The sequence below is a fragment of the Dermacentor variabilis genome, chromosome 2, assembly GCF_050947875.1.
Source record: "Dermacentor variabilis isolate Ectoservices chromosome 2, ASM5094787v1, whole genome shotgun sequence".
In the NCBI taxonomy this organism is placed as follows: domain Eukaryota; kingdom Metazoa; phylum Arthropoda; class Arachnida; order Ixodida; family Ixodidae; genus Dermacentor; species Dermacentor variabilis.
Window position 1 is genome coordinate 260704359 of NC_134569.1, and position 12180 is coordinate 260716538.

At 46.6% G+C, this 12180-nt stretch overlaps 1 protein-coding gene across 1 annotated transcript in view; it reads right to left on the bottom strand.

Moving 5' to 3' along the window:
* Positions 1-3060: 3060 nt before the first annotated feature.
* LOC142573273 (chitinase-3-like protein 1) overlaps positions 3061-12180 on the bottom strand; it is a 372557-nt gene continuing 363437 nt past the window's right edge. Inside the window, exon 10 of the mRNA XM_075682907.1 lies at positions 3061-3451. Within this exon, the coding sequence (XP_075539022.1) occupies positions 3320-3451 (132 nt within the window). The 3' untranslated portion in view covers positions 3061-3319. The remainder of the gene's footprint in view (positions 3452-12180) is intronic.

The window sequence follows — 12180 nt, forward strand, 5'->3', positions numbered from 1 at the left end:
CCCCAGGGTAGCGTACTTGGTCCCCTACTTTTCTTAATTTTTATTAATGATCTACCCAAATGTGTCTCATCTCGAATTCGATTATTTGCAGATGATTGTGTTATACATCGTAATTTAGTAATGATGCTGACCGACTTTCTTTACAACCTGATCTTGATGCGGTGACCGCTTGGTGCTCTTCGTAGTTAATGTATTTAAATACGTGTAAAACCAAGCTAATGTCATTTACCAATCATTTGGGCTGCTGAGCACGAGGTCGCGGGATCGAATCCCGGCCACGGCGGCCGCATTTCGATGGGGGCGAAATGCGAAAACACCCGTGTGCTTAGATTTAGGTGCACGTTAAAGAACCCCAGGTGGTCAAAATTTCCGGAGTCCTCCACTACGGTGTGCCTCATAATCAGAAAGTGGTTTTGGCACGCAAAACCCCATAATTAAATTTACCAATCATTCCACTCGACTTCCCACCGCCTACTTTCTCAATAATGCTAGCGTAGAGCTTGCGCCAACTTACAAGTATCTTGGCATTCATCTTCAGTCTGACTTTTAGCTTGGCATTGCCATATTCACACCGTCTTAGCATCAGCAAACTGGGCACTCGGTCTTCTTAAGCGCAACGTCAAGAACGCACCTTCACACTTAAAAAAACTTGCTTATATCACGCTGATCCACCCAAAAATTGAATGTGATTCTGCCATATGGGATCCCGATAAAGCAAACATAATCAACAACATTGAATCTCTGCAAAACCGTGCTGTTCGCTTCATCCTTTACGATTATTCACGCTTCACCAGCGTCACATCGTCAAAACAACGTGCCGAGTTGGAATCACTATCATGTCGACGCTAGCTTGCTCGCCTAACCTTATGTCATAAAGTTTATCACCATTCCACGCTTCGCGCTGTCTTCTTTTCACCGCCCCCGGCAGTCTTCCCGCGCCGTGACGACGCTAGCAAAGTAAAACGCATAACGTGCCGCTCATCGCACTGCGCAAAATCATTTATTCGTCACACAATAATAGAATGGAATAACCTACCATCACGCATAGCTACTGAAGTTAACTTACCATCTTTCCAAACCTTCTTGGAGGGAAAGAGTTAGTGGTAGTAGATTAGTTATCACTTATTGTTATATGTACATATTACCATACTGTGTAAAAACGTTCTTGTGTTTTCCGGAGTTAGTGCATATACCCCTTGTTCATATCTATTTATTTTATGTTCTTTGTATGGGGGGGGGGTTATTTAATGTAGTTTTATTTCTTTTGCATATTTCATGTTTTTGTCCGCCCCCCCCCCCTATATAATACCCTCGCATGAGTGCCCTTAGGGGTAATGTAAATAAATAAAAAATAAATAATTTAGCGTTGGACAACTTCACGAGCTGCGGGAACAAAGTCTCGGCAATCAATTCTTGACATTCGTGCAATGATTCGAGACACAACTGCTTGCGATACATTAACGAGGTCCCCGGTGACAATCTGAAATGTTCCGGCGCCGGAACGCGCTCACTCCGAGCTGGCGCAGCGGCGGCACGGGGTTACCGCGTTCGTTGTCCTTTGGGACCAGTGGCAGCATTTCCAACAGCCGTAGCACCACTTGCTTGGAAAAGCGGTACCGCCACGAGAATTCCGCCTCGTTGTATACTTCCATGGGATTTTGTCGATCCTTAAGCCGTGGCCGTAACCACGACACGTATCGGTATGCAACATCCTCCGTATTATTGCGCACACGTCCGGCGAAATCGGCAAAGTCGGAGAGGCTGCCGTAGCAGGCGGCCATCTTGCTTGCTAGGCGAGAGTAGCGAAAGTCGCACTTAAGGTTGCCATTGACCGTACTTTACTTTCCGGCACTCAAGTGGCGATTAAAGTTTACTTTAATTACCAGATTTGTCTATGAACCGCGTTAAGCATCGAGCGGCTACTTAAGTCATAAGTTAAGGGTAAGTTATGTTTGTGAATACGGGCCTAATACTTAATAGATAGAAAGAGAGAAATTGCTTATTCGGATGTTTTGCAAACCTGTCTGCAATTTTCTAATTGAAATATTTTCCTAGCTTCGTTCCTTAAGTTGGTTAATTAATATTCACTAATTATGTATAATATAGCGTGACACACTGCATACAAAAGTGAGCAACATGCATTTGGTCGCGTCGTCTTAGAGTGCATCGGCATATTTTTAAACTCTGGCTAAAGTTAGCTGAAAACACCCTGGATAATTTTTTAAAATATCCACAAAATGCACTAATTGACTCCAGTGCAGCAATTTACAAAGGGGCACTCATGTCTTGTTTGGCATCCCCTTTACCTTTGGCGCAGATCCGAGGACTTGAGAGATCCGAGGATTTTCACCTTATTAGGGGCTGAGAGAGCCAGACGGAAATCACGTATACGCGTTCAACTTCCTTGGGGTTGCGGGAAATCATTTTCATACACGTCCTGGCCTCTGCCCTTTCTTTCAAGCGCTGGGGTTGTGCCCCGTCCCTTGCACCTCCACGTTTGGCTCTTTTTAAGAGAAACTCTGCCACACTAGAAACGGCCGCAATAGGGAGGCCCGCTGCTAAAAAAAAATCGTTCCAACTGGCTTTGAAAGACACTCGCGCGCCCCCAGTGTTCGTCCGATTACGTTGCTACAGCAGCGATAGCCTCGCGAGCGCAAGACGTGTCCACTGCCGCCAAGCGGGTTGCGTCGTGAACGCTCCGATTGAGCGGCTGTGCCGAAAGCAACGGTGCCGCACAACTTGGCGGCGCGTGTGCTGTGACAAATAAATATATTCTTGCGTAGCGTCAAATGAGCACCATTGTATTCTCCACAAATGATGCGCGTCAATGGAACAAGGAATGCGGTATGACGGCGGCGGCACGAGAGCAATGGAATAACATTTTTATTCTGTCAGCACAAAGTTGCTGCAGTGAAACCATAATGAGACATCGTCATAGGACATTAGAGGGAAACTATCATTGGCGGACTTCATCTGCGCTACGATTTAGCACCTAAACTTAGAGTGCCAGTGTAACGTGTTCCGAGACTGAGACTGTCAAGTTGGTTAAACAGGCTAGTTTATTGTTGTCGATTGCTATAGCTTGCATGCATCTTTGCAGGGCAAACTTGACACGCAGACAAAAACAAGACGAAAAAGACAAAAATGAACTTCCATGAATATTTTTTGTTTTTTTAAGGCACGCAGCAGTGCCTATTTTCGCATGTCTTGCAGTGGAATGTTTACTTCAATTACTTGTGAGCTTCCGCTCACTCCGCTTGTCATGTCCCACTAGATGTATGGTCCACTTGGCCCACTAGTTGCACAAGTGAGGTGCACTTCACCCAATCGTCTTCCATATAGCTTTGTGAATGGGAAACTTCGTATTGTTGTCGCATTTCCCTTCCCAGTCATCCATTTGAATGGCGTACGTCATGACGCCGCCAAGACCCATTGAATCCGCCCATAGACACTGCGAGAGAGAAACATCACATATGAGACGGTTATGGTTGTAACATTGTTGTATGACAGCAAGGACCTTTGATAACCAGAAAGAGTCAAAGCCTCTCTCTTGCCTCTTGGAAATTTGGTAGTATAATAATTTACAATTTTTATTCTTCATCATCCCCGCCCCAATAATTTTGAATTATGTTCTGTTCGTTTGCATGCCGTTAGCTGAAATGGTGTGGCTAACGCATTTTTTTATGCGAGTTTCCGAAAAACAGCAGGAAACTTAAGGCTCCAGAAGACAAATAAACAACTCATTTGTGGCTAGCTTTTTTCTGTTCTAGAAAACTATAGCTAAGGTTTTGAAGCGATCGTGGCAATTCTGGAAGATACATGCATTTCGGTTCAGGGAAAACAAGGGGAAGGCGGGAGATGGAAATTAAAGACGATGAGCAAAACAACAACAAGGTCAAAGCAGGAGCCCACGTTACGACAAGTGTACTTGCCTTCCTCAAGGCGACATATGCTTTCCTCGCCGCAGTATATATACTGCGGCGAGGAAAGCTTATGTCACTTTGAAGAAGACAAGTCCGCTTGTTGAAACGTTGGCTCTTGCTTTCAGCTTCTTCTCATTTTGTTCATCGTCATGCACTGCGGTTGCGTTACAGGGTGTATTTGCCAAGCACACTAAACACTAATGATAGAAACTGTTGACTTTAAGGACTTTTATATAGAAAATAACAGGCAATTCGTGTGGGACACAAATAAAAAGAAACTAGAGGTTATGATCAACATCAATATATATTTAGGCGAGCGGGTAAAACCTACCAACACAATAAACATTCCTCTTTGTTGTTCAACCTTCCCGAAGCCGGCCAATATTTGTAATACGACGTCATGCTATGTTTCTTGTAAAGCATATCTTGTAGCCGAGTACACAGGGCCCGCCAGGTGCGCGCTTGAATCTCTGTTGAAGCGTGTAATGAAACATCCTACCAGCAAATACGTTTTCAACTACTTTTTATTTGAACCCTATCTAACCCATTATACCAGGAAATGTTCATGCTTGTGCATCACGCACGTGACAGTAATATATTAAACTCGTAGGATACCTGTGCGCTGCTTAACTGAAAAACCATCTAGGTGGCTACAGTTCACTGAGCAATGTTGCGTCCTTTTGGACAAACCACAGTCTATGTCTCTTCTCATTCCATTCATTGCGGCCCTCCACGTGTGCTTTCGTCACATCGGACACTGAAGACAGACAACAGCTATGTTTCAGAGGCACGAAACAACACGTCGCCAAACCAGAAAAGTGTTAGTGCTAGGTCATTTATAGCAATATTTTTTTATTATTCTGAATGAGGTTCTCGCAAAAAATAAAGACAATGTCGACCAACTCTAAAGAAGACACGGTCGACGTACATGGTAGTTCTAATTTGATTATAAACTTTGATTATATGCCGCTATTCTGTCTTTTATTTATGTTTACTATTCATTGAATTCGTACCTTAGTCACATCGTATTTTACGCGCAATTACGTTTATGCCCATTGGGTCTCCTTGGCCGTCCTGCAACGCAGGCCTTGCTCGTATTTTCCATAAGTCTCGGCAGCCCCGCATCTGTGTTGGGCGACTCTGCTCCGCTGTAGGGCGCTCAAACGCTGGTCGACGTCCTGTGGCTCCTCGCTCGCATTGCACAAATCGCGCATTTGGCCGATACAGGCCTTAATTGCGAGCGTCTTTTTGGCCCAAATAGCGCACGGTATGGCGAGGCAAGCTTCACGCGCGCCGGCACTGTTGACCTGTGTAAAAACGCGCCGCCTCAGCGCGTTTCCATTTCCTCTCTTCAGCCTTAAAAGCTGACGCAGTGGTTTTTTGCCGTTACGAAGCTCTTACAGTCGAAAACTCCGCAGCCGCTAAGGCTTTGTCAAGGCCGGCGCATCGCTTCCCCCTCTGAACGCGTTCAATGAGAAAAGCACGCATGCGCATTGAGACTTGATTCTCTGAACCTTGTTTCCGATGATGATGATGATGATTTATGAAGGCGATAGCGTTAAGGGCACAGTATCGTACGGAACTCGGTGCCGGTGTCTTGCGTCGGATGTCGTTTAGCTAAACATCATTCCGAACCACAACCACCAGGTCCTCAACGTGGCGCAGAGGCGTCACTGAACTCATTAAAATCATCAGAATCGGATGCATCAGAAAAATCGTAAAGTACAACCTAAACACAACGTGCAGATATGATAACGTCTGACTGTAAGTTGACTATAGAAGAAAGCATAATTCTGCTACGCGGAAATTCAAACACAAACTCCTCCAGCATTTCAACCATTCATAGAGCGGCGTGCTGCGCTCACTTCCTTGCAGAAACACCATCCAGATGGCCCTCGTGGCCCGCACAAGAAGCTGCGTTTCTACCAAAAAGCTCCCTCGCTCGCCTTCATGCACAGCGTTCGCCGTCACCGCTTCCTGCTAAACATTAAGGTCGCAAAGGTGCAGTTGCCGGTAAGCGTTAGAAGCAGTCAGGGATTTCTTAATGCTATCGCGCTCCACTCTTAAAGGGTCACTAAAGCTAAATACTAAGTTGGCGGGGACTGTTATGCCATTCCAGATGCATTGCACCGCTTGTTTCGTGCCAAGAAAAGACTTAGTTTACGAGAAAATTGCATCTGAAGTGTCCGAATCCCTTTTTCGAAATTCAGATTGCCCGCCACCCTACCGGGGGAATGGTCACGTTGCATACGCCATCACCACCCTTTGCTGCCGTCGGTGAGTAAAACAGCGCCCGACAGACGGCGGTACCGAGCCAGGGGAGAGCGGTGGATTCCCCGCTGCAGCTGCTTTTTGGTCAAGTGGTGCGAACCGTTCGCTCATCCCTCGACATCACACGGAAGTGGAATTCTCTGCTACTTGCAGTTTGAGGGAGTTTCGCGAGCCAGCAAAACCAGCGCAGCACTACACGTTCAGGAAAGTAGCGAAACGCGAAAGGCTGAGCGGCGAAGGGTTGAGCGAAAAGGAAACGTTTCCACCGCCCTTGTCGCTGCCAACGGTAATTTCAATCAGTTCTTTTTCTAAATATGAAATAGAACTGGACAAATTGCATCTTATTTGATCTTTTAATACACGACAACGATGGTTTTTGCAACGAGTAGTTGAGTACTAGTGACAGAATTTCACTGAGGAGTGCTTTCGTCATCGGGCAAGTGCTTCAATGTCCTGGAGAACTGTCTAATTATGTCCTGCATTTACCTGAATTTCTCGATTAGTAAGGCTCTGTTCCCGATAATATTGACGCCTTAGAGGTTCTCGTGAACTAATATATCACTTTAGCTTCAATTAGTATTTGCCTTTAGCGTCCCTTTAAAGGCGACGATTAACGTGTCCTCCATCTTTTTGGCGTCTCCTTTCAATCGGGGAGGTGACAAGCTGCTTCAGTTAATCAGGTATTCTATATGTGGTCTTCATTGTAGTACTTTTGTTTACATCTCCTTAATCTGTTTTCTCCTCCACTAAACTTCTCTATCTCCCTTGTACAGCAATCATTGCCTGTAACTTATGCTGTGATATCAATCTCCTTACTTTTTTGCCACCACTATTATAAAAGTATTTTTCTTATCTTGAGTGCTCACCTGTTGATGTTTCCTTCAAGTCTATATACAAGCCCTTCTGGAAGGTGTACGTTGCCCACTGTTCTCTCTGGGTGAATCTCTTTGCACTCCATTAATATATGCTGACTGGGCTCCGGATTTTTTTCTGCAGCATACACACGCCTCATCTACTTGCATATATTTGCTCCAGTTTGTTTTTGCCCTAAGGCAACCAGCTCGAGCATCAAATAACAAGGCCCTGCCTTTTGTGTTGTCGTACACATTTTCTCTTCTATTTTTTTCCTTTTCCTTCTTGTAAATCTCAATGGTCCCTTTCGTATCCGTTATTTGGATCCTATTAAGACATGTGTTTCTCTCATTTTCTTTCCGATTACTCTAGGTTATATATCTACAGTTTAAATTAGTCTGTACTTGGTTGCCAAATTTTGTACTTCCTTCATTCTGTTTCAGCGCCTTCAGGTACAGATACTTGTGCCCTTTAACCAGCATGCATGATCCTGAGTCTTTCTTGAAAAGTAATCTTCTTTGCGCTTCCCTGACTTAAAACGAAGCCCAAGATTCTCACCCTGCAATACGTCATGTGTGGTTCTGCCGTGGGCTCCGAATGCCAACCGGCCTGCCGGTCTTTGAACCTCCTAATCCGACAAGATATCCTGTTTGAAGCACAGAATCTCATTTCCGAACATAGCGCCTGCACCATTACGCCTTTGCAGATTACACGCACCGTCTCATATTTATGATGGCCTCAAAGTGCTCTACAGTTCATTATTGCAGCATCCCCCTCAACAAGTTTGCTTTTATTACAGCGACAATTTATCTCTATCACTGCAGGGGCTCCAAGCTTCTTGGGCCCTTCTAGCTACGCGTTGCATTTTATGACTTCGTCGCCATCTGAATAATACCTGCACCACTTATTGAAATAGAAAGACGGTTTAAATGAACCTTAAAAGGGCGCTTCTACTGTTTGGCGTATGAAAGAAGTTGCTTTCTACCGGCATGCACACGTGCCAAGAACTCTACTGATAGCATAACCTGTTCCACTTAGCTAGCGACCCTGCGACAAAATATTTTGCTTGGTTTCGTAGAAATAGAAGCAAGAAATAAGCGGGCATGGTTTGCTTATATTGAAACGTCCAATACTGTGCGCATGAAATCTAACGCAATCAATTAGTCTCACACCTAGAAAATCATCAAAGATTTTCCACATTATCAATTAAGCTTGGTTTCATGATTCATGCTCGGTGTCAGCGATGCCATACATTCAAAATCAAACGTTATAGTGCCATTTTTTACGTTCATAATAACACGTATTGCCACGTGGTAGTGACGTATACAGAGCACAGTAGCAATACTGTGGAAGACGAAACTAACATTTATTGGGCAAACCTATGCCCACAAAAACAGGCAACACTTAAAGAATGGCGACAGCGGCGAACACAATCGGCGATTGTCAAAATCTGATGAGTGGGTCAAGCCCATCGGCTTTTATACATCAGTCGTCGAATGTTCCAGACTAATCGCTCAGACCCGCGTGTCTCCTACAAAGTTCAACACCATTCGCATCACGCGATGAAATCAGATTACGCAAGGTTCGGTAACAACACACAGCGGATAGAACAATCGATTACTTTGGAGAAAATTCCGATACATGCAGGCATGTCCTGCGCTCTGAGATAACATTAGTAAGGCTGTGAAACGTGGTCGCCCCATAGAGATAAACAAGTACACCTGTCAATACCCCCCTGTTTAAACATTGTACTGACCCGATGCTGCAAACAAACGAAAGTAATAAGCAACACACCTGCTGCAAAAAGCAACAAAATAAGGAAGTTTGTCAGCGTGCATAAAAGGGCTTAAGACGCACCCAGTGGACCACTTAAGATCGTGGGCGCCGCCGCTGTGAATGCGAAATGCCGTCTGGCAGAACCTCATAGTCCAGTTCGTGAACACGTTGGATGATCTTGTATGGTGCGAAATAGCGTCACAATACTTTCTTACTAAGTCCTCGCGGCGTATCGACGTCCAAACCCAAACACATTCACCGGTGGTACCCTGACTACTGAGCTAAAACCTCGTAACTGTATATATTGTAAATACATATATGGTATTTTACCAACACACACACACACATTATATATATATATATATATATATATATATATATATATGTTTGTGTGTGTGTGTGTGTGTGTGTGTGTGTGTGTGTGTGTGTGTGTGTGTGTGTGTGTGTGTGTGTGTGTGTGTGTGTGTGTGTGTGTTACATGTTACGATATGTTAGCAACGTACGTCGACGTCAAACACAAGACCTGGGATGCCATGTTGCCGTGCGTAACTTTCGCTTACAACACGGCGATGCAAGAAACAACACAGATCACGCCGTTGAAGCTGATTTACGGCAGGAACCCGAAACGACACTCGACGCAATGCCGCCGCACATCACCGACGAAGAGAATCTTGACGTCGCCACCTATCTCCAGCGCGCCGAAAAAGCCGGCCAGCTCACCCGCCTGGGGATCAAGAACCAGCAGCGTATCGATAGTCGACACTGCGACCTCAGACGATGCTACATCGAGTAAATTCGTCTACGGGAGAAAGCTACTGTTTGGATCTGACTGCTGGTACGATCTGTTAGGAACTCGGCGCTGACGCCCGTGGTTGTACCTGGGTCGCAAGCCCCAAGGGTAGCGTTGGCCTGGCGGCCTGGGGTACAACTGGAAGCATCCGAAGGTCCCGGCAAAGCATGAGTCGACTGGTAACAACGAAACAACTTGTTTATTTTAACATCGCAAAGAGTTGGTGGTCAGGTTTGACCGAAGTAGAGAGACGGGAGAGCACTTCACTCAACAGAAGAAATCGGAGCCCTCCTTTTGGCGTCCGGGGGCAGCTGTTTTTATACTCTCGCAGTTGAGGGCAAGAAGGAACCCCTCAAAAGACGAGCACGTGAATGTACAATGGGCTAATGGTGACGCACACTGTCGTGGCGCTGCGCACGATCTCGTAGCACCCTGTCGTGGCGCTGCGCACGATCTCGTAGCACCCCGTCGTGGCGCTGCGCACGATCTCGTAGCACCCTGTCGTGGCGCTGCCGGTCGGACACAATGACTGTAACGAGAAGATGGTCCCTGCTTTGGCATCGCCTGTTTCGGGCACAATGACTGGAACGAGATCCCTAGGCGGTCGCATCGCCGCAGACGCGCCTGGAAACACCTGGCGATGAGTGTTGCGGCGACGACGATCGGGCCAAAATGTCTGCCGCCCCGCCGCAGTCGCGCCGGCAAAACCACGTGTCGCAGGCGAAACGCAACAGACCGCCCCGCCGGGGGAAGGAGATCCCGATGGACAGGGGACTGCATCCGCTGTCCGGAGGGATGTCGCTCGATGATGCTCATAACCGAAGTCGGGCGTCCCTTGACGTTTCTTGAGCGCAGCGCACAGAGAAGGCCTCGTTCTCTCGTTCAGGTTCGCACGGGACACTGCAAAGTGACTTCGGGAGAGTTCACATTTTTGTTCTCGTTCCCGGCAAGCGTTAGAACTACGCTGAAAACTCAACCGCTCAGTCAGCAAGCACGGCACAACCCTCACTAAGCCCTGCCAGGCTCTTTCCCCTTTTTATACCACTGCCTAGTTCCTTACAGTAGTCTAGCATCACTCAGAACGCGTCCACAAATTGAAAAAATTGCACTAGAAAGCATATCATCACTTTGAAACACTAAACAAAAGCAATATGTTAAAAAAAATCCTGCCTCAGGAAGAAAAACATCAGTAACAAACAATTTTGAGGCTGATTCCTACGTTAGGGGCTTCGACTTAAGCCATCGGCGTTACCGTTGAGACTCCCCTTTTTGTAACGCACCTCAAAGGAATATTGTTGTAAAGCGAGGCTCCAGCGCAGGAGGCGGCCATTTTTGGGAGAGATGGTCTGCAGCCATTGGAGAGGGCAGTGATCCGTCTCAATGATAAACCTCGAGCCGGCTAGATAGCATGACAATTTCTGAACGGCCCACACGAGACATGCACACTCTTTCTCGGTGGCGCTATACGCCTGCTCACGACTGGTCAGCTTACGACTAGCATACAGGACGGGGTGTTCTACTTCTCCATTTTCCCGTTGGCACAGTACAACGCCCATGCCTCGCTCACTAGCATCGCACTGAACAATGAACCCTTTTGTATAGTCTGGCGATCGTAGCACAGGCTGGCTTGTTAGGGCACTCTTTAGGGCGCTAAAAGCTCTTTCCTTTGTCTCGTCCCAGACGACTGTTTGAGGCTCTGTCTTTCTTAGAGCATCCGTCAGGGGAGCCGCGATATCAGAGTACCTAGGGATGTACCTCTGATAGTAGCCGGCGACACCCAAGAACGACCGAATATCGGTCTTGGTGCGCGGTTGCGGAAAGTCTCGCACAGCGGCCACTTTTATTTCAGAGGGGCGGCGACGACCCTGACCAATCACGTGACCGAGGTAGACAACCTCGGCCTGTGCTAACTGGCACTTAGGAGCCTTGACTGTCAAGCCCGCTTCGCGCAGGCGGGTTAGCACTGCCCGCAAGTGTGTCATATGCTCAGACCAGGATGCGGAGAATATCGCTACGTCGTCTAGATACGGTAAAGCGAATTCTTGCTGTCCCCGCAACACTTTATCCATGAGACTTGAAAAACAGTATGGCGCGTTCTTCAAACCAAAACTCAACACTTTAGGACGGAATGTTCCCATTGGTGAAATGAACGCCGCATACCTACTAGCCTCTTCTGTAAGTGGAACCTGCCAATAACCCCTGACAAGATCTAGGGTGGAAATAAACTGAGCGCTACTAACTTTCTCAAGGCGCTCCTCGATGTTAGGGATCGGATAAATTTGATCCTTAGTGATGGAATTAAGCCTGCGGTAGTCGACGCAAGGACGAGGTTCCTTGCCCGGTACCTCAACTAAAATCAAAGGGGAGGTATAATCACTCTCACCTGCCTCAATAACACCGAGCTGTAGCATTTTCTTTACCTCAGCCTCCATAATATCGCTCTGGCGGGGTGACACCCGATACGCCTTGGATCGTACTGGCTCTGTGGAGGTAAGTTCTATATCATGAGTAAGTACAGAAGTCCTACCAGGCCTCTCAGAGAACAGACCTTGAAACTCTTGTAATAGC